Below are 23,713 nucleotides of genomic sequence, written 5' to 3'. Positions count from 1 at the left end.
GAGGGCTGTGGGCAGTTCAGAAACCAGTCTGTGTCTCATAGGAGGGCTGTGGGCAGTTCAGAAACCAGTCTGTGTCTCGTAGGAGGGCTGTGGGCAGTTCAGAAACCAGTCTGTGTCTCGTAGGAGGGCTGTGTGGGCAGTTCAGAAACCAGTCTGTGTCTCGTAGGAGGGCTGTGTGGGCAGTTCAGAAACCAGTCTGTGTCTCGTAGGAGGGCTGTGGGCAGTTCAGAAACCCATCCACACAAGGGGGCACAGTCGGTAGTGCTGTCGCCTCTAAACTACCTGACGTCAATCTATCCTAAGATGCCGTCCAAGTAATTCTATCGTGATTCGAATCGTATCGTCAGTTCAGTGAATTGTTGAACATTCTGTACGGGAACCCCTTTTGGTGTCTTAAAGGGACACTTCACCCTTTTTGCTAAAAAATATATGTTAATGATGTTTAGAAGCTTTAGATCACTTTCCTGGGGGTATTTATGTGTGTAATATGTGGTTTTAGATATTTTAGATTGTAGCAGTGAGCCTGTTGTCTCTGATGTCATGGACACTGGTCTCACTACCTTCCTGGACTACAATTCCCATAATTCTTTGGTGCACTGCTCCTCCTTGTGGATAGGGGGGAGAGCTGTCTTACTGAGACAACGTGAATGTAGTCCAGGAAGGAAGTGAGCCCAGTGTCCATGACATCAGAGACAACAGGCTCACTGCTACAATCTAAAATATCTAAAACCACATATTACACACATAAATACCCCCAGGAAAGTGTTCTAAAGCTCCTAAACGTCATTAACATATATTCTTTTGCAAAAAGGGTGAAGTGTCCCTTTAAGCATTATGTTATACTTTAGCCATACTTTAGCCATTTAAAAAAAAATAGCAGATCTACAAGCTCGTATAGGCGGTCAGCGGCCAATTTCATATAGGTTTTTGGGGGTGCTTGACTAGTTGAAAGGTTTTGAGAACGACTGACATTAGAAACATAAGGTTTTTCAGAAAACCTTTCAGGAATTAGAAGACGTTCATTTGTAAAGTCGTCCTCGGGTCTATTAATAATGCTTCCATCAGATTGGTGTATTGTTGTGATCAGATGTTCTGTCGCTTTAAGAGTTCGGGCGGTTGCCTTTTTAAGGGAATGACGTAACCTTTAAACGGTAACCGCACTTCCTGTTTCCACTTTCCGCTCTGAGAGCGCATAGATGTTGAAATTCAGGAGAGCAGTGATTGGCTCGTTGTCTGATGTTTCGTCAGAATAAATCAATCCACTCACTGCAGAGAATCCTGGTCTATATGTGGTACTTAACCCATTCTGACCTGAGATCAGATTCATACGAGGTTTCCACTGGACACACACTGGTCTGATTAACCCATTCTGACCTGAGATTAGATTCTAAAAAATGTCAGTCGTTCTTCGATTTTTCAAAAATAGCAGACCTACAAGCTCGTAGCGCGCCACTCGGTGGCGCGCTATGAGCTTGTAGATCTGCTATTTTTAAATAGCTAAAGCTATAACACCAAAATGGGTTCCCGGTCAGAATGGGTTAAAGGTCACAACGCAAAGACAAAAGACATCAAATAATTTATAAGAAGAAAAACAAAACAAATAGTGTTGTCTCCTGCCTTCATCTTCTTCTTTCTGATGATTTTGATCGGCCCAAAACATTGTGTTCGTTGTCATGACTTGTCACGATCCGAGTTGGCTTTGTCCGCGGCGTAACCGTCTTTAAATACTTAAAGAAAATCCTATGGGAGAAATGCATTGCATTTCATTTCCTGGGCCACTCGTCGTTCTGAAAGGGGGAGGGACTGCGACGCTCTATAGTGCAGAGTGCACTATGAATATAATAATAATGTGATAATGTGTGTGTGTGTTGCAGTCGCCCCAGATGGGTACCTTCATGGGCGTGTACCTGCCGTGCCTGCAGAACATATTCGGGGTGATTCTGTTCCTTCGGCTCACCTGGGTGGTGGGCACGGCCGGCCTACTGCAGGCCCTCTGTATCGTCTTCATCTGCTGCTGCTGTGTGAGTACACACACACGCACACACACACACACAGTCACACTCACAGTCACACACACACACCATCGTCTTCACTGTATCTCACTCTGTCTCTCTGTCTGTCTCTCCAGACGCTGTTGACAGCCATATCAATGAGTGCCATCGCCACTAATGGAGTTGTACCAGGTAACCCCCACACACACACACACACCTTAGACAGAACACTTTTTGGTGTTTTAAACATTGTTATAATTTAGCTATTGAAAAATTGCAGATCTGCTATTTTTGAAAAATTGTAAAAATGTGGCGCAAATTTGGAAAGATAGGTAGAAACATAGGTATTTCAGAAAGACTTTTTTTTTTTTTTTTCGACGTCAGGCCTAAATGGGTTAAGAAAACGTTTTTTATTTTATTTTATCATGCTCATAAAGTCCTCTGTGCTCAAAGTGCAATTAAACGTAGCAACGTTTCGGTCCTATATGATATAGCACTGAAGGTCCTATAGGACCTTCAGTGCTATATCATGGTCTTATAGGACCGAAACGTTGCTACGTTTAATTGCACTTTGAGCACAGAGGTCTTTATGAGCATGATAAAACACAATGATTTATTTTTCTTAACTCTCAATCTATAGTTGAGTTTTCCTTCATTTTTTTTTTATACAGCGAGTCTTTTTCTGTCGAGTTTTCCTGAAACAAATATTCAAATGATGTTTAAACTTCTATTTGTCCAAGAGCTGCTCTGTCTGTGTCACACTTCAACGTGGTGCTTATTTCTCCAAGAATAACACGACTTCTGTCATCATCAGCTGTCCTCCTCCGCACGCACGCACGCACGCACGCACGCACGCACGCACGCACGCACGCACTCACTCACTCACTCACTCACTCACTGTCACTCACTGTCTCTCTCTCTCTCCACCTCCCCCCCTCCCTCTCTCTCTCTCTTGCAGCGGGAGGGTCCTACTTCATGATCAGCCGCTCTCTGGGTCCAGAGTTCGGCGGGGCGGTGGGTCTATGTTTCTACCTGGGCACCACCTTCGCTGGGTCCATGTACATCCTGGGAGCCATCGAGATCTTACTGGTGAGTAAGATATTCAGATCCATGTTCCCATACCCGAGAAAGGGCCTCTCTGTGTGGAGTCTGCATGTTCTCCCCGTGTCCCCTATAGGGTAGGTACCCTCACATGTTCTCCCCGTGTCCCCTATAGGGTAGGCACCCTCACATGTTCTCCCCGTGACCCCCTAGGGTATAGGTACCCTCACATGTTCTCCCCGTGTCCCCTAGGGGGTAGGTACCCTCACAAAAAACAACTAAAATCTAAATTTGCTGTCAAAAACAACACATCTCTCTCTCTCTCTCTCTCCCCCTTCGTCTCTCTCCAGATGTACATCGCGCCGAGGGCGGCCATCTTCGTTCCCAGCGAGCCGGACGGCGAGGGCGCGGCCATGCTGAACAACATGCGTGTGTACGGCTCCGTGTGCCTGCTGCTGATGTCGCTGCTGGTGTTTGTGGGCGTGAAGTACGTCAACAAGCTGGCCTCCGTGTTCCTGGCGTGCGTCATCATCTCCATCCTGTCCATCTACACAGGGGCGCTGGTCTCCGCCTTCAGCCCGCCACAGTTCCCGTGAGTAAGAGAGAGAGACTCGTTTTGTTCTAGGGTAGGTAGGTACCCTCACAAAAGACATGCAGTAATCCTGGTCCCTAAATGGTCTTGCACCTCCTCCGTACCTCCTATAACCGCCCCCTCAGGTCCTCCAATGCTGGCCTATACTTGAAGTGCCTAAAAGAATGTGCACAAAGAAATATGGTGAGGCAGCTTTTTGCTTCTACGGCCCAACAGCCTGGAATAAACTTTCATTCGAGCTCAGACACGCACCCTCTGTAGACATTTTTAAATCTCAACTCAAGACTCACCTCTTTCTTCACTCTTGCTTTTAGTTGAGTTTTAATATGCACGTTCCTATACCCTGTCCCGACTGATTTGCTGCATGTGGTGTTTTTATTAGTTTTTATTTATTTTATGTTCTTATACTCAATTTTGTTCTTTGCCATTGTATACATTTTAACTACTTGTGTTTTATTGTATTCTATTTTTGTGCCCTGCCCTGTGAAGCACTTTGAGCTGCATTTATGTATGAAAGGTGCTATACAAATAAAGTTTATTATTATTAAACTGCCTCCCCCTGGCCAGCCGGGGCGCCTGATGGAGGGGAAAGGAACTGGTTGGAATAACGTGTTCCTTCCACGCGCTACGTCCAACCAGGGAAACTCCCCCCTGTCAGGTGTAAAGGAGCAACTTGGACACTCAGGCATGAAGGAAGCATGAGTTCAAGTCCGTTGCTCTCCCCTTGTCCCCCATATATGGGGACTAGGTTGGTGGAGGGTGTGTAGAGCCCAGGATCACATTAGATGATTGACACAGGGGTGAAAAATGGCTTACAAAATCGTGGGATTTTCTCCCCTCCTCCCTCTCCCCTCCTCCTCTCTCTCCCCATCTCCTCCCTCTCCCCTCCTCCTCTCTCTGCCCTCAGCGAAATTCATGAGCTGCTAAAGTATTTGAGCAGCTTGTTGTGGACTTCACGTTGTTGTTGAGGTCTTGAAATACGTGGCCTACATACCAGCGTAGGTTGAACTCTGTTAGTAAACAAACTGCTGTGACTAGCCTGCATTCATCTCCGCCCTAGTGTAGTGGTTAGAGCGTACGCCTCTGGCGCGGAAGGTTGTGGGTTCAAACCCTGCCTGGGGTCGACGTGACAGTCAGTGAGGCCCGGATTCCTATAACGCCCAAATCTAAACGGGTTCAGATCTGAGCCCACGTCTCCTGAGAGGAGGTGCGTGTGAAGACTATACTGCCTCCCACTGGTCAGCCTGGTAAGGGGAAGGGAAAGGACAATTAAATAATAGAATTTTAGACTTTTACGTGTAACACAGTATTTCTACATTGCATTATTGCTACTCTTACTTAAAGTACTTTTTCGACCACCGCTTCGAGCTGCATTTCTCCACGAGGAGGCAGAAATGTGAGTATTGGAATTTGGCTAAAGGTCACCACCGTGTTGGCACTGCTCTTGTTCTTGATTGACGCCTCAGCCGACCAATCCTGTCACTCTCACTGCCGTGTCTGGCACGCCTCAGCCGACCAATCCTGTCACTCTCACTGCTGTGACTGTCTGGCACGCCTCAGCCGACCAATCCTGTCACTCACGCCGTGCCCGTGACTGACACGCCTCAGCCGACCAATCCTGTCACTCTCACAGCTTGTCCCTCTCCAGGGCTGCTTGAGCAGCGCTCGAGCGCTGTTTTTCTGCCCCCTCAATGTCGCCACTCTCCTCGTCTACCCCACTGTATAACGATGCCTTGCCCCACACAGGGTGTGCATGCTGGGGAATCGAACCATCAACGGCCACGCCCTCCACGACAGCTACTGCAACAAGACGGTGTTTGACGCCAGAGAGACGGAGAGGGAAGACTTCAACATCACCGCCTTACCTGAAGAAGGTTCGTTTCCCTTAAAGATGGAGTGCCACCATTTTTTTCCACCCTAAAACATGATCATCAGGTATTATTACAATATCAGGGGGAAGAACTTTTTCCAAAAAGTGTACAGTATTTGTTAAAATCATGCTTTTATGTGGACACGCCCACCAGTTCATTAAGTATGCCTGGTTTGCCTGGTGGGTGGTGATGGGTGGTGATCCACCTGAACTGAAGCCGCACCCACAGCTGTAGTTGTATGATAAAGGGGAGGGGTTAGGGGAGGGGCTGATAGTGTGGTGTCACTATATTACTGTTTATTTCATTGGCCCGTTTGACTGTCAAGGGTTCAGCCTCCAGGAAGAAACCCTAAATACAAAGTTTATACACAATTGCGCATAAAAACAACTCCAGGGTGTCTAATGAAGTACTGTCACCTCATAGACACAAAAATACATATGGAAAAATACAAAAATTGTGGCACTCCATCTTTAAAACACAATCCATGCCAACCTCGAGAAGGTTCGTTTCCCTTAAACACAATCCATGCCAACCTCGAGATATCTCTCTCATCTTGACTTGATTAAAGAGCGTTAAACATGTGTACCTTATTTTAGCTTCCGTCGCTAGCTGTCTGACATTTCTTTATTAGGAACAATCCCTTGAGATGAACCATCTCGTTTTCAAGCGGGTCTGCAATTCAGAAAATACACTTCATACTCTCTAAAATACTCAACCAGACAAAACAAGACAAACAGCAGCAAAACAAAGCTCCCATATAGGACTCTGATTCTTCAAAGGTTAGTGGAAAAACTCCAGCAATGAAACTATTATTATTTATTTTCTTATAACTTTATTTATAGGATCTTTCAATTTTTGTAGACAAACAACCCCACATATACCCCACCCTCCCCGGTTCCATCACAAAAGAAAATAAACAGGTAGTAAAGTATATAAATAATAAATGAATAAAATAAATACAATAAAATTAGCCTTTTACTAGATTAAGGGGCTACACACAGTGAACCAAATTACATGTAGGAAAAACACTTAGGACACATCATCAAAAGACAGTGAAAGGGTGAATTCAAGGAAAGGGGACCAAGCCTTTACAAGCAATGGAACTATTTAAAGAGTACTTTCTTTCTCCCCACCGCTGCAGACAATAACAGCACCAGCACCACCGTGGTCCCCACCTTTGACCCCGGGCCGGGCCCCGGGCCCCTGGAGAGGCCCTCGTCTCTGTGGAACCAGTTCTGCGAGGGCCCGGACCTGCTCAACGCCTCCTGTGACCTCTACTTCAGCCAGAGCAGCTTCACGCAGATCCCAGGCATTCCGGGGCTGGCCAGTGGAATCATTGCAGGTATTTATTCAGTGTTGTTTTCGTCGACTAAAACTAAAGACGAAAAATGTTCGTCGACTACCTTTTAGTAGGCTGTCAGAACGAATGTCATAATATGAAAGAAATTCGAATATTAAAAAAAGATATATATATATTCGAAAGCTAAAATTGCTTTTATCATTTATTAATTCTATTTAATATTTTTATTTTGTTTTATGTTATTTTATCCGCTCACTAAATGTATTGAGTAACGAATCTACCGCTGTGAAATCTCTCTATCGGTTCCCACACGCGGTCACACGCTATTTATTTATTTTCTACCCGCAGCGCAGGGAACAGAGCTGATCTACAAGCCTGTGGGCTTGTGGCTTTGCAGAGGTGGAGCTGTTTCTCTGCATAGAGTTGTCGAGGAGTGTAGAGACAGAGAGACGCGCGGTGCAAAGAAGCATTGAAGCAACACAATTATTAAAGTTTCTTAAAAACTTAATTTTCAAGTGAAGTTTATGGGAGGAAACCTTTAAGAGAGGGGACAGGAATATTGTGCCCTGCTGCCCGAGTTGCCTCACTGCATGATCATGCATGTGCGCTGCACAGCATTGAATCATCATCAACCCACCTCGAATGCGCGCCCGCGCGCGCGCGCGTGCGTGCGTGCGTGCGTGCGTGCGTGCGTGCGTGCGTGCGTGCGTGCGTGCGTGTGTGTGTGTGTGTGAGAGAGAGATCACGGCGTAGGGTTCAGAGGCCCAGTCAGTTTAGAGCTTGCAGTCTAACTTCGAAGAGAGGTGGCGAAAAAACAAGAAAAACAACAAATGATGGACTACTCTGGCAGCCCATGTGCATGCAAAACACAGCATGCAAGACGCCTTTGTTGCATTTGCACTATAGACGGACGACAATCTTACCGTGCTGATATGAGTGCACTGTGCTCAATGAAACAACAGTTTCATTGTTCATCCATCAAAGCTGTGTTCAGACACAAGACACGTGTCTTGAATGCAGCCCAGGCAGTGAGGGCATATGTCCACCCGGCCCACTCACCTCCGCCCCTCCCCCTCCTGGTGCTTTACGGCCATCTTGGAAAACTAAACGCAATGTAAACAATGGGAGAGGGGCGTGGCTGAGAAAAGGCCCTTATTAGCCTGCCAGTAGCTTGGTGGCTCAGCTGGCATTAAAACTGTTTAGTAGCCATAAACGTCAAGACGTCTAATTGCCTATTGCCTAAGTAATGGATGCCACGGGCGTCAAGACGTCTTCCCTTGGGAATTCTTAAAAAAGATATATTTTTGAGTGGTGCAACCACTCCTACAACCAGCAATGTCCGTGTACGTACCTGTGTACCTGTGTAGGTACCTGTGCACATGAGCACGAGTATGTTACTGATTTATACCAGTAGGGGGCGCCAGAAACAGAGAGAGGGGTAGTGCTGTGTCTCTAATGAGAGAGAGAGAGAGAGAGAGGGGGGGGGGGGGGGGGGAATTGCACCACTCAGTTCACACGTGTGTGATTTTTTATTTTCATCCATATTTTGAAGATTCCTCTAATCTGGTGTACAGGTGATGACATCATGCACATTACATGCATAATATAATTACAAATTCTCTCTTTCTTTATAATGGGAGAATTGGCACTCAGTCGAGCCTAAACTGGTGACCACCAGGTGGCGCTGAAAGAATTTAACGTGCCTCTCTCTCTCTCTCTCCTCCATAGAGAACGTGTGGAGCAGCTACCTCAGCAAAGGGGAGGTCCTGGAGAAAGGGTCCCTCCCCTCGCCGCACGGCGCACACCCGGCGACCAATCACCGGCCGTACGTCTTCGCCGACATCACCACCTCGTTCACGCTGCTGGTGGGGATCTTCTTCCCGTCCGTCACAGGTACGCTATGCTAGCGCTAGCCTCGGAAACACAGACATTTTTCTTTAACCCATTCTGACCTGAGATCAGATTCATACGAGGTTTCCACTGGACACACACTGGTCTGATTAACCCATTCTGACCTGAGATCAGATTCATACGAGGTTTCCACTGGACACACACTGGTCTGATTAACCCATTCTGACTCAGATTCTAAAAAATGTCAGTCGTTCTTCGATTTTTCAAAAAATAGCAGACCTACAAGCTCGTAGCGCGCCACTCGGTGGCGCGCTATGAGCTTGTAGATCTGCTATTTTTCAATAGCTAAAGCATAACATGATGCTAACACAAAAATGGGTTCCCGTTCAGAATGGGTTAAAAGTACAAATACAACATATCTCTATTTACAGAGGAGAAAAGGGGTCTATGTCCCCTCATCATTTCAGGGGGATTTAGTCTCCGAGCTAGTGGTTTGTTCAGCTCCACTCATCATGCTTCGGTATATATTCGACCTGATGGAGTCAGTCAAACCAAACGGTAAACTACTGCTGCAACTACTAATATTACTACTAGTAGTACATCGTAATAGTGATAGTAGTCGTGAAGATACTTCTCTCTGCGCTATTATGCTGTGACGTCCTTGTCTTCCTCAGGCATTGTGACGTCACTCGCTCACCCCCTGGTTCACGGAAGTCATTTCTCTATGGAGAATACCGTGGGGTCATCTTAAAAATCGTCTCATATTAAACTAAGAACTGTGGTCCAAAAATAAACAAACTGTCTTGCCGATAATTTGTCTGCATCATTTACGACAGTCAGTCATATTTAATAGTCTGTTTATAGCGAAAATCTAACTAATTTGGCGGACGTAACAGCGTTTTCTCTCAGTCAGTTGAATCTTCATATCCATTATGAGTCAAACGGCCTGGATGATTTGCCTATTTTTCAATTCTCTTTTTCAGTTCTTACTAATGAGGCGATCTAAACCCCCCCCCCTCTATAATACATCTCTCTGGGACATACTGTGCTGTTCTTGTCTTCCTCAGGCATCATGGCCGGCTCAAACCGCTCATAAATACTTCTCTTTGTGCTATGATGTCTTCCATCATTCATGGCCGGTAGGCTACATAGTGATAGTATAGTAATACTTGACTCTTGTCTCGTGCTCTCCTTGCAGGCATCATGGCCGGTAGGCTACAGTGATAGTATAGTAATACTTGTCTCTTGTCTCGTGCTCTCCTTGCAGGCATCATGGCCGGGTCAAACCGCTCTGGGGATCTGAAGGACGCCCAGCGTTCCATCCCCGTAGGAACCATCATGGCCATCATCACCACCTCCGTCGTCTGTATCCTTCCATGGCTAGAGTCCATAATATTGTGATGAAGCACTGAGAAAACTGTTGCGCCTTTTCTTCGTCCTTTTGTTTCCAAACTTGACTACGGTAGCGGTGGTCTCAAAAACACAAGGGAGACTTTGACAGGAAAAGACTCGCTCACCGTATAGGAAAAAAAGACGTAAAACTCCTTAGACTGAGACTTAGAAAAATATGTTTTTATTTTATTTGATCATGCTCTTATGGTGCTCTGTGCTCATATTCATATGAGCAAACGTTTCGTTCCTGAGATATAGCACTGACGAAGGTCTTAGGACCGAAACGTTTGCTTTTTAATTGCACTATATATGAGCACAGAGCACCATAAGAGCATGATAAAATAAAAGAAACAATATTTCTCAGGAGTTTTACTTTCTTTTTCTATACGGTGAGCGAGTCTTTTCCTGTCAAAGTGTCCATATTGTGGTGGCCATCACAAAGTCAGCTCATTTTTGTCAGCTCAGGCTTAATGTCAAGTTCAGTTCCGTTCCGTTTGTCTTTATTTTAGGCCTAGAGTTAGGAGTCCTCTCCAGTCTTCTCCAGACCTCTCCAGACCTCTCCTCCAGACCACAAATGCAGCATTTACTGATGGTGAAAGACATGCACATGCCACTCCTTTCCTTTCCATGCCATGCCTGGAAGGAAGGCAGCATTCAGGAGAATAGCTTTCTGAACTTTGGAACGCACCGTTTTTGCGTTGAACAAATTTCTTTCTAAATCTAATGCCGTACGCCTGCATCTCCACTATAGCTAAAGAGTGCTGGGTTGCGCCCCTAAAAATAGCTGATCTACAAGCCCTCTGCGACGCGTTGAGAGCTTGTAGATCAGCTATTTTTTGTTCAAAAGTGCCCCCTGCCTACCCCTCCCCCTCTAACTGTTGACCCTTCTTCTCCTTCTTTCGTGTATCATCAGATGGCCAACTCAGTGTCATAGAGCCATGCCCTCGTCTCTGGTCCTAACGCCAGGGCTCCACTGGGCGCGTCTGCGTCGCGTTGCGTCTCCGACGCGTGCGTCAAAAAACGAACCGGTTCAATTTTAATGGTGACGCACGCACGCGGCACGCACGCACAACGCGGGCAGTGGAGCCTCCCTTCATTGATTAAAAAGGGAACATTCTGTGACGGTGACGCTAACGCGACGCAGACGCGACGCAGACTCGCCCAGTGGAGCCCTGGCGTAAGTCAAAAAAAGGCCAGCTTCTGAGGGTGGGCTGTACAGGGGGCAGTCTGCGATGATGTGCTCGGCAGTCTGTTCAGGCACGCCACACTCGCATGCCGCGCTGTCCGGCGACAGGCCCCACTTCTTCATAGATGACTTGACGCCTCCCACGCCACAGCGCAGACGGTTCAGCGAGGTCCATAGATGGCGTGGCAGGTCTTCTCCTTTAACGCCGGCCCACCTGCTGGGTCCCGGATGTGTTGTTGAATCCGGGAGGGCCCGGCCCGTCTCCCACGACTGTTTCCTGCAGGATGCTGCCAGCCAGGCGTCTCTGGACAAGTCCTCAGGAATGGGACAGTAGCATTATATCTTGGGCTGCCTCGTTGTAGGGATGGCGAGACTTGAGCCTGCCTGGTGGTGGTGCCGGTGTTGTGGCTTTGTGCAAGATGTGCCAGTCGTATTTCTGGTTCTTTCTTGCCAGGGGCTAGCGTAGCCGCGCATCCCGTCGGAGACTGGCTGGAGCAATTCCAGCCAGGACTGGCAGGTATAGGACACCGGTGTGGGTTTCAGACAACCAGTTACTATCCGGAGAATACTGGACTACTCGCCCCAGTGCTTGCCCGTTTTTCCTCCCGGGAATTTTCCCCAGTGAGGGGGATAACTTTGTAATATGCTATTGGCTGTTTGTATTCTTTTTGGAAAAATATAAAAAGATACTGCTGTGGAAAGGCTATATTATTTGACTTATATTGAACCTATAAACAATTTAGTATTATTTAGTAAGGTTTTGCCCCCTCAATTGGTCGTCAGATAATCCCCACATATCCTACACAACAACTTCTGTGAACAGACTTCACTGTAGTAGCTTTTCATAAATTATATTTGTCCTTGGGCTGTTCTGCTGTCATGAAAGTTTATAGTTGGAGAAATTCAAAGTCCAGCCGTCTGCTGTCCAGCCTCTCCCACCAACCCCTCACTGGGGAGAATTCTGGCAGGAAAACAGAAACGGGGCGAGTAGTCTTGTTACCTATCCGGAGGGCGCTGTTAATGACAGTATCTACCTTGTTTACACGTGGGCTTCTGCTCCAGGCATAGGGGCGCAGTATTCTGCTATACGGGTAGGACCAGGGCTTGTGTGTCCCTGACACACATGTATTGTACAGTCATGAGTGAATAGACATGTCTGGGTTTCCGATGCTAATTAAAGTCATGTGTAACGTGAAGTACACTCCACTGTGATTGGCTGCTGCTGTTGTTGTTGTTGCTGTTCTTCCTTAACGTGAGCCAATCAGATCTGAGCAGTGTGGTTCTGTTTGGAGCGTGCATCGAGGGAGTCGTGCTCAGAGACAAGTTAGTACCACTCACATTATTTCACAGGGACAAGTTAGTACCACTCACATTATTTCACAGGGACAAGTTAGTACCACTCACATTATTTCACAGGGACAAGTTAGTACCACTCACATTATTTCACAGGGACACCTTTTTTACATTATATGTCTCTTCACACACTAGACTAGAGCATCGTGCAACCTCCAGCTTTCCACCAGAGTAGAAAAACGTAATTTATTATTATTATTATTAATTATTATTATTTTATCCAAAATGAGTTAATAGCCCAGGCAGAATCTTCACATACTAGACGCAGGGGTACCCAAAAGGCAGCTCTACCAGTAGATCACAAAAGCTGTGCAGGTAGAACACATGACCCTCCCCTAAAAAGAAATATTTAAATATATTAATACAAAATATATATTTTTTGTGCCACTTGAAATAGGTGACTTGATTGATTGACATCAAAAAAAGGGCCTGTCAGCTAAACCCACAATGCAATACTTTGATTTTAAGAGTGTTGCGCACAAACATCAGTATAGCATTACAGAGTTATACTAATTCCATTTCAACCCCTCTATTTCCCATTCCTAGTCTTTTTTTTTTAAACTATTTTCAGCAATGCGATGATTACTTTTTTTGGTGGGTAGATCTTTTGAGCTGGTCATTTTTTAAAGTAGCTCTCAAGTCAAAAAAGGATGGGCACCCCAAGCATGTTCATGTAAATATGAAATAAATGCTTAAACATGTAGCTATAGGTGTAATGTTAGAGACCACAGAAGACATGTAAATATGAAATAAACGCTTAAACATGTAGCTATAGGTGTAATGTTAGAGACCACAGAAGACATGTAAATATGAAATAAATGCTTAAACATGTAGCTAGGTGTAATGTTAGAGACCACAGAAGACATGTAAATATGAAATAAATACTTAAACATGTAGCTAGGTGTAATGTTAGAGACCACAGAAGACATGTAAATATGAAATAAACGCTTAAACATGTAGCTATAGGTGTAATGTTAGAGTCCACAGAAGACATGTAAATATGAAATAATAAATGCTTAAACATGTAGCTATAGGTGTAATGTTAGAGACCACAGAAGACATGTAAATATGAAATAAATGCTTAAACATGTAGCTATAGGTGTAATGTTAGAGTCCACAGAAGACATGTAAATATGAAATAAATGCTTAAACATGTAGCTATAGGTGTAATGTTAGAGTCCACAGAAGACATGTAAATATGAAATAATAAATGCTTAAACATGTAGCTATAGGTGTAATGTTAGAGTCCACAGAAGACATGTAAATATGAAATAAATGCTTAAACATGTAGCTATAGGTGTAATGTTAGAGTCCACAGAAGACATGTAAATATGAAATAAATGCTTAAACATGTAGCTATAGGTGTAATGTTAGAGACCACAGAAGACATGTAAATATGAAATAAATGCTTAAACATGTAGCTATAGGTGTAATGTTAGAGACCACAGAAGACATGTAAATATGAAATGAACGTTTAAACACGTAGCTAGGTGTAATGTTAGAGTCCACAGAAGACATGTAAATATGAAATAAACGCTTAAACATGTAGCTAGGTGTAATGTTAGAGACCACAGAAGACATGTAAATATGAAATAAATACTTAAACATGTAGCTATAGGTGTAATGTTAGAGTCCACAGAAGACATGTAAATATGAAATAAATACTTAAACATGTAGCTATAGGTGTAATGTTAGAGTCCACAGAAGACATGTAAATATGAAATAAACGCTTAAACATGTAGCTAGGTGTAATGTTAGAGACCACAGAAGACATGTAAATATGAAATAAATACTTAAACATGTAGCTATAGGTGTAATGTTAGAGTCCACAGAAGACATGTAAATATGAAATAAACGCTTAAACATGTAGCTAGGTGTAATGTTAGAGACCACAGAAGACATGTAAATATGAAATAAATGCTTAAACATGTAGCTAGGTATAATGTTAGAGTCCACAGAAGACATGTAAATATGAAATAAATACTTAAACATGTAGCTATAGGTGTAATGTTAGAGACCACAGAATACATGTAAATATGAAATAAACGCTTAAACATGTAGCTAGGTGTAATGTTAGAGACCACAGAAGACATGTAAATATGAAATAAATACTTAAACATGTAGCTATAGGTGTAATGTTAGAGTCCACAGAAGACATGTAAATATGAAATAAACGCTTAAACATGTAGCTAGGTGTAATGTTAGAGACCACAGAAGACATGTAAATATGAAATAAATGCTTAAACATGTAGCTATAGGTGTAATGTTAGAGTCCACAGAAGACATGTAAATATGAAATAAATGCTTAAACATGTAGCTATAGGTGTAATGTTAGAGACCACAGAAGACATGTAAATATGAAATAAATGCTTAAACATGTAGCTATAGGTGTAATGTTAGAGACCACAGAAGACATGTAAATATGAAATAAATGCTTAAACATGTAGCTATAGGTGTAATGTTAGAGACCACAGAAGACATGTAAATATGAAATAAATGTTTAAACATGTAGCTAGGTGTAATGTTAGAGTCCACAGAAGACATGTAAATATGAAATAAATGCTTAAACATGTAGCTATAGGTGTAATGTTAGAGTCCACAGAAGACATGTAAATATTAAATAAATGCTTAAACATGCAGCTATAGGTGTAATGTTAGAGACCACAGAAGACATGTAAATATGAAATAAACGCTTAAACATGTAGCTATAGGTGTAATGTTAGAGACCACAGAAGACATGTAAATATTAAATAAATGCTTAAACATGCAGCTATAGGTGTAATGTTAGAGTCCACAGAAGACACGTAAATATGAAATAAACGCTTAAACATGTAGCTATAGGTGTAATGTTAGAGTCCACAGAAGACATGTAAATATGAGATAAATGTTTAAACACGTAGCTATAGGTGTAATGTTAGAGTCCACAGAAGACATGTAAATATGAAATAAACGTTTAAACATGTAGCTATAGGTGTAATGTTAGAGTCCACAGAAGACATGTAAATATGAAATAAACGTTTAAACATGTAGCTATAGGTGTAATGTTAGAGTCCACAGAAGACATGTAAATATGAAATAAATGCTTAAACATGTAGCTATAGGTGTAATGTTAGAGTCCACAGAAGACATGTAAATATGAAATAAATGCTTAAACATGTAGCTATAGGTGTAATGTTAGAGTCCACAGAAGACATGTAAATATGAAATAAATGCTTAAACACGTAGCTATAGGTGTAATGTTAAAGACCACAGAAGACATGTAAATATGAAATAAATGCTTAAACACGTAGCTATAGGTGTAATGTTAGAGTCCACAGAAGACATGTAAATATGAAATAAATGCTTAAACATGTAGCTATAGGTGTAATGTTAGAGTCCACAGAAGACATGTAAATATGAAATAAATGCTTAAACATGTAGCTATAGGTGTAATGTTAGAGTCCACAGAAGACATGTAAATATGAAATAAACGTTTAAACACGTAGCTATAGGTGTAATGTTAGAGTCCACAGAAGACATGTAAATATGAAATAAACGTTTAAACACGTAGCTATAGGTGTAATGTTAGAGACCACAGAAGACATGTAAATATTAAATAAATGCTTAAACATGCAGCTATAGGTGTAATGTTAGAGTCCACAGAAGACACGTAAATATTAAATAAATGCTTAAACATGTAGCTATAGGTGTAATGTTAGAGTCCACAGAAGACACGTAAATATGAAATAAACGCTTAAACATGTACCGGTAGCTATAGGTGTAATGTTAGAGACCACAGAAGACATGTAAATATGAAATAAACGCTTAAACATGTAGCTAGGTGTAATGTTAGAGACCACAGAAGACATGTAAATATTAAATAAATGCTTAAACATGTAGCTATAGGTGTAATGTTAGAGTCCACAGAAGACATGTAAATATGAAATAAACGCTTAAACGTGTAGCTATAGGTGTAATGTTAGAGTCCACAGAAGATATGAAATAAATGCTTAAACGTGTAGCTATAGGTGTAATGTTAGAGACCACAGAAGATATGAAATAAATGCTTAAACGTGTAGCTAGGTGTAATGTTAGAGACCACAGAAGTGTTTTCTCAACTTGCTGTTTCTCTGCAAGACATTACTCTATAAGCCGTATCTCCAGAACTGGTGGGTCAACAACCAATATGTAAATTTGAAGCTATGATTCCCTGCTTTCACACGACATGACATGAAAATGTAAAAGAATTCAATGACTTAGCCTCGGTCAGAAACGGTCACATATAGTGTGACAAATACATTAACTAAATACATTACATTGGACATAAAAAAAAAGACAATACAATTGTAATAGCCTATACCAGACAGTCATCCAGCTACTAAATATATAGATAATATATCAGCGTTCCGCTATTAACCTGCGGGCCGCATTTAAGTGAAGGTGGGGGCCGCATGTGGCCCCCGGGCCGCCTGTTGCCCATGTATGGATTTATTAAGACATGAAACCCACCAAGCCTTCACCAGGGAATGGAAAACGTGACCCAACGCTGCCCTCTGCAGGTTCGGAGACTCGGTGAAGGGGAACCTGGTGGTGGGAACCCTGGCTTGGCCCTCCCCCTGGGTCATCGTGATTGGCTCGTTCTTCTCGACGTGCGGCGCGGGCCTCCAATCGCTGACCGGCGCTCCCCGCCTGCTCCAGGCCATCGCCAAGGACAACATCATCCCCTTCCTCAGGGTGCGGTTTGACTTCATTCTTGTTTATAGCATTTTGTTATACTTTAGCTATTGAAAAATAGCAGATCTACAAGCTCATAGCGCGGCACCGAGTGCCGCGCTACGAGCTTGTAGAGTCTGCTATTTTTGAAAAATCGTGAAAATGTGGCAAAAGTCTTTGAATATATATACTGTATTCTTTCAAAGCGAACGTTTTTAACTCAAATCTTTTCTTCTGGGGGAGTCCCTGGAACAACATAATTTCAAGTGGGGGTCGATGGCCAATTACATATAATTGTTGGGGTCCTTGACATGAAATATTGAGCACCACTGATACAGAAACATGAGGTATTTCAGAAAACTGTCGTGATTTTGATTCAACCTCTAAATGGGCTAGTTTTTATTTTGAGAGAGAAATGTCCCGCAATACGAATATATTTTTAATATGTTTTATTTTGATGGCTGTTGTGTAGTCAAAATACTAGTTACTCTTGCCTCTCGCAAATTTCCAAACGCTTCCGTCATACAGTCTGGACTCTGGAGCAACGGAAGCTCTGATCATGAGTAAAATATAAATGCTTCCGTCATACTGTCTGGAGCAACGGAAGCTCTGATCATGAGTAAAATATAAATGCTTCCGTCATACAGTCTGGAGCAACGGAAGCTCTGATTATGAGTAAAATGTAAACACTTCCGTCATACAGTCTGGAGCAACAGAGGCTCTGATCATGAGTACAATATAAATGCTTCCGTTATACAGTCTGGAGCAACGGAAGCTCTGATCATGAGTAAAATATAAACGCTTGCTTCCGTCATACAGTCTGGAGCAACGGAAGCTCTGATCATGAGTAAAATATAAATGCTTCCGTCATACAGTCTGGAGCAACGGAAGCTCTGATCATGAGTAAAATATAAATGCTTCCGTCGTACAGTCTGGAGCAACGGAAGCTCTGATTATCAGTAAAATATAAATGCTTCCGTCGTACAGTCTGGAGCAACGGAAGCTCTGATCATGAGTAAAATAGAAATGCTTCCGTCGTACAGTCTGGAGCAACGGAAGCTCTGATCATGAGTAAAATATAAATGCTTCCGTCATACAGTCTGGAGAAACGGAAGTTCTGATCGTGTGTGTGTGTGAATGAATGTGTGCGTGCGCCTCCTGTGTGTGCGGCCCCTGTGTGAATGTGTGTGCGCGCTCCCCTGTGTGAATGTGTGTGCGTGCGTGCGGCCCCTGTGTGTTTGTGTGCGCGAGTGGCCCCTGTGTGTGTGTGTGTGTGTGTGCGTGCGTGCGCGTGGCCCCTGTGTGAATGTGTGTGTGTGCGTGCATGTGGCCCCTGTGTGTGTGAGTGCGCGCGGCCCCTGTGTGAATGTGTGTGCTGTGTGCGTGCGCGTGGCCCCTGTGTAAATGTGTGTGTGTGTGTGTGTGTGCGTGTGGCCCCTGTGTGAACGTGCTCCTGTCCTCCAGGTGTTCGGCCATGGGAAGGCCAACGGGGAGCCCACCTGGGCTCTGCTGCTGACCGCTCTGATCGCTGAGCTGGGGATCCTCATCGCCTCGCTGGACCTGGTGGCGCCCATCCTGTCCATGTGAGACTCTTATCTCTGCCTGCGTGCGTGCGTGCGTGCGTGCCTGCGTGTGTGCATGTGCTAGGGCTTTAAGCAACTAGTGGACTAGTAAATCCACTAGTCGACCTTGTTGGTACTTGTTGACTAGTTGATAAGAAGAAGAAAAAAATCGTTTCCCGATTGTGTAGGCCTTCAAGATCAGATTATAGTTATACCAATGTACACAGATTTTAAATGTACAAATATTTATTTTAAAGAAAAAAGTATATATATTTTTTAACACAATGGGTATAGTTAACCCATTTAAACCTGAGGCAGATTCTAAAAACGCCTCTAAATCCTGACCTAAGGTTTCTGAAAAACTTCAAATATTTATATAGCAGAATCAATTTTTTTACATTTTTGAATACTGTACATACTGTACAGAACCCAAATATGGGTTCCCGATCTGGGTGGGTAAAACACCAAAATGGGTTCCCGCCCAGAATGGGTTTAACCCATTCTGAACGGGAACCTATTTTGGTGTTCGCATCATGTTATGCTTTAGCTATTGAAAAATAGCAGATCTACAAGCTCATAGCACGCCACCGAGTGGCGCGCTACGAGCTTGTAGATCTGCTATTTTAAAAAAATCTAAGAACGACTGACATTCTTAGAATCTGATCTCAGGTCAGAATGGGTTAATCAGACCAGTGTGTGTCCAGTGGAAACCTCGTATGAATCTGATCTCAGGTCAGATCTACAGTCTGTACTGAAGTACAGCCTAAAATAGCTGGTATTTGTATTTCTAACTCCAGTCAATCTCCTCCAGGCTGCATGAACAGCGCTCAGTTTTCTGACCCCTCAATGTCGTCACTCTGTCTTACTCTATGGCTCTGTGTCGTTCCATCTCTGTGTGTCTCCACACATACATGGGTTCTTTCTGATGTGCTATCTCTCTGTGTGTGTGTGTGTGTGTGTGTGTGTGTGTGTGTGTGTGTGTGTGTGTGTGTGTGCAGGTTCTTTCTGATGTGCTATCTGTTCGTCAACCTGGCCTGTGCTCTCCAAACACTGCTGAGAACGCCCAACTGGAGACCACGTTTCTCCTACTATCACTGGTACGATGCACACACACGAGCACACACACATACACGCACACACACACACACACACACACACACACACACACACACACACACACACACACACACACACATACACAGAGAGTTATTTTTTATAAAGTATATTTATTGGTTTTTAAAAGACAAACAGACACATTACACAACAAGAACATAATAACAAACAAACAAACAAAACAAAATAAAGAAAAGAAAGGAAAAACAGCTCATGCAGGCACGACACTATTATAAATAAAAAGATTGAATATACAAAGACATGACGAGGACAATGAACCATGCTGACATAATACACAGAGAGTCTGACCTGGTTGTTTGTGTGTGTGTGCGCGTGTATATGTGCGTGCGTGTGTTAACGTGCGTGCTTGTGTGTGTGTGTGTGTGTGTGTGTGTGTGTGTGTGTGTGTGTGTGCGTGCGTTCGTGCGTGCATATGTGCGTGCGTGTGTGTGTGTGTGTGTGTGTGTGTGTGTGTGTGTGTGTGCGTGTGTAGGACGCTGTCCTTCCTGGGGATGATCATCTGTCTGGCGTTGATGTTCATCTCCTCCTGGTACTACGCCATCGTTGCCATGGTGATCGCCGGCATGATCTACAAGTACATCGAGTACCATGGGTATGTTTTATCTGATCTACAAGACCATAGAGTACCATGGGTATGTTTTATCTGATCTACAAGACCATAGAGTACCATGGGTATGTTTTATCTGATCTACAAGACCATAGAGTACCATGGGTATGTTGTATCTGATCTACAAGACCATAGAGTACCATGGGTATGTTGTATCTGATCTACAAGTACATCGAGTACCATGGGTATGTTTTATCTGATCTACAAGACCATAGAGTATGGGTATGTTGTATCTGATCTACAAGTCCATAGAGTACCATGGGTATGTTGTATCTGATCTACAAGTCCATAGAGTACCATGGGTATGTTGTATCTGATCTACAAGTCCATCGAGTACCATGGGTATGTTTTATCTGATCTACAAGTCCATAGAGTATACCATGGGTATGTTTTATCTGATCTACAAGACCATAGAGTACCATGGGTATGTTTTATCTGATCTACAAGTCCATAGAGTACCATGGGTATGTTGTATCTGATCTACAAGTACATCGAGTACCATGGGTATGTTGTACCTGATCTACAAGTCCATAGAGTACCATGGGTATGTTGTATCTGATCTACAAGTCCATAGAGTACCACGGGTATGTTGTATCTGATCTACAAGACCATAGAGTACCACGGGTATGTTGTATCTGATCTACAAGTCCATAGAGTACCATGGGTATGTTGTATCTGATCTACAAGTCCATAGAGTACCATGGGTATGTTGTACCTGATCTACAAGACCATAGAGTACCATGGGTATGTTGTACCTGATCTACAAGACCATAGAGTACCATGGGTATGTTTTATCTGATCTACAAGACCATAGAGTATACCATGGGTATGTTTTATCTGATCTACAAGACCATAGAGTACCATGGGTATGTTGTATCTGATCTACAAGTCCATAGAGTACCATGGGTATGTTTTATCTGATCTACAAGACCATAGAGTATACCATGGGTATGTTGTATCTGATCTACAAGTCCATAGAGTATACCATGGGTATGTTGTATCTGATCTACAAGTCCATAGAGTACCACGGGTATGTTGTATCTGATCTACAAGACCATAGAGTACCATGGGTATGTTGTATCTGATCTACAAGACCATAGAGTACCACGGGTATGTTGTACCGCGTTAACGCGCTTAACCCATTCTGACCTGAGATCAGATTCTAAAAATGTCTTCTTACATCCAGACAGTTTTCATTCTGACCTGAGATCAGATTCTAAAAATGTCTTCTTACATCCAGACAGTTTTCATTCTGACCTGAGATCAGATTCTAAAAATGTCTTCTTACATCCAGACAGTTTTCTGAAAAAACTATGTTTCTATGTCAGTGGTTCTTCGTTTTTTCAAAAAAATTGCAGATCTACAAGCTCGTAGCGCGCCACTCGGTGGCGCGCTACGAGCTTGTAGATCTGCTATTTTTCAATAGCTAAAGCATAGCATAATGCTAACACCAAAAGGGGTTCCCGCCCCAAAATGGGTTTTAACCCATTTAGACCTGCAGGACCAAGTCTTCTTGATCCTGGTAGTCTTCTGAAAAAAAAAAACCCATGTTTCTGTGTCAGTCGTTCTCAAACATCTTCATGTCAAGGAGTCCCAGAATTATCTGTATTTGGCCGCCGACCCCCCGTCTGAAAATATGTTGTTCCAGCGACCTCCCAGAAGCAACGATTTGAGTTAAAAACGTTCGCTCTGAAAGAATATATATATTCAAAGATTCTGCGCCCGCATTTTTCAAGACTTTTCAAAAATAGCAGACCTACAAGCTCATAGCGCGGCACTCGGTGCCGTGCTACGAGCTTGGAGATCTGCCATTTTTCAATAGCTAAAAGTATAACGTTATGCTTAAAAACACCAAAAGGGGGTTTCCCCCAGCAGGCCAGAACGGGTTAAGACCGGTTGGGTCTTTAACCCTGCGTGGGTGGCGTCAGAATGTCCATCTTATCGCGGACGTGGAGTGGCATCTGGAGCGCTGCCACCGAGCTGTCTGCTAATCTCATCTGGAGCGCTGCCACCAAGCTGTCTGTAATAAAAAAAATACACAACCACTTAAACCCTGTATTCTTTAGCTGACCAGAGTCAGATGGACTCTAATCGCGTAGCCGAAAATAGCCCATGTAAAAGCTCAGTTGTAGACTTTCGTCCTCAGAACGAACGAACAGCCATGCAGTGTTCACATGCTGAATGTCATTTGGAGCGGTGCCACCAAACCAAGCTGTCTGTTAATCTGCTCCTCTCGGCTGGGATAAATGTTCTCTTCTACTTCTCATACAGAAGAACCTGTTGGCCTTTGAGCTGGCAATGTGTTGGAGGGACTTTTAAGGAAAATCAGCTCCTGTTTCCATATGTGACTATTTTTTTTAATATACAGAGACACTCATGGCCGCAAGACTATTATTTTATCCGAAATGAGTTAATAGCACTGGCAGACTCTTCACATACTAGAGCATGTCTGAAATACAATGTCAGAGCTGAAATTGACATGCAAATATGAAATAAATGCTTAAACATGTACGTAGCTAGGTGTAATGTTAGAGACCACAGAAGTGAACCTTTCAAGTCAAGCCTGTTTTCTCAACTCGCTGTTTTTCTCTGCAAGACATTTACTCTATAAGCCATATCTCCAACACCGGTGGGTCAAACTGAACAACCAAATATGTCAATTTGAAGCTATGATTCCCTGCTTTCATATGACATGAAGAAAACGAATGAAAATCAATGACTTAGCCTCGGTCTTAGAAACTGTCACATAATTATGACGCTGGCATACAGCACACGTGGGAAAGAGGTTAGACTTGCGATACGATGTAGTCTGGCAGCCGGACCGGGGCCTAAAATATTGTCTGTATTATACATTACATTACATTCATAAATCCACTTGCTGACCGGATGGCTGTCGGCATTGAGCAATTTGTTGTATAGGTGTTTATATGTGACATCCTATATACCTGTAAGGAGAAAAAAAAATGACAAAATTGCATCATTCTTTAACCCATTCTGACCTGAGATCAGATTCATACGAGGTTTCCACGGGACACACACTGGTCTGATTAACCCATTCTGACCTGAGATCAGATTCTAAAAATGTCAGTCGTTCTTCGAATTTTTCAAAAATAGCAGACCTACAAGCTCGTATCGCGCCAC

At 43.3% G+C, this 23,713-nt stretch overlaps 1 protein-coding gene across 1 annotated transcript in view; it reads left to right on the top strand.

Moving 5' to 3' along the window:
* Positions 1–1,878: 1,878 nt before the first annotated feature.
* The window catches only part of LOC308335084 (solute carrier family 12 member 6-like), a 37,844-nt gene continuing 16,009 nt past the window's right edge, over positions 1,879–23,713 (top strand). Inside the window, 13 exon segments of the mRNA XM_080792046.1 lie at positions 1,879–2,021; positions 2,129–2,183; positions 2,950–3,080; positions 3,383–3,624; positions 5,371–5,498; positions 6,637–6,837; positions 8,524–8,688; positions 9,914–10,012; positions 12,490–12,547; positions 17,116–17,290; positions 18,734–18,852; positions 19,830–19,928; positions 20,438–20,557. Coding sequence (XP_080648172.1) covers positions 1,884–2,021; positions 2,129–2,183; positions 2,950–3,080; positions 3,383–3,624; positions 5,371–5,498; positions 6,637–6,837; positions 8,524–8,688; positions 9,914–10,012; positions 12,490–12,547; positions 17,116–17,290; positions 18,734–18,852; positions 19,830–19,928; positions 20,438–20,557 — 1,730 coding nt within the window. The 5' untranslated portion in view covers positions 1,879–1,883.

The sequence above is a fragment of the Protomyctophum bolini genome (genome assembly GCF_963924005.1).
Source record: "Protomyctophum bolini genome assembly, chromosome: 20".
NCBI lineage: Eukaryota > Metazoa > Chordata > Actinopteri > Myctophiformes > Myctophidae > Protomyctophum > Protomyctophum bolini.
This window is presented reverse-complemented; position numbering and strand designations above follow the sequence as displayed.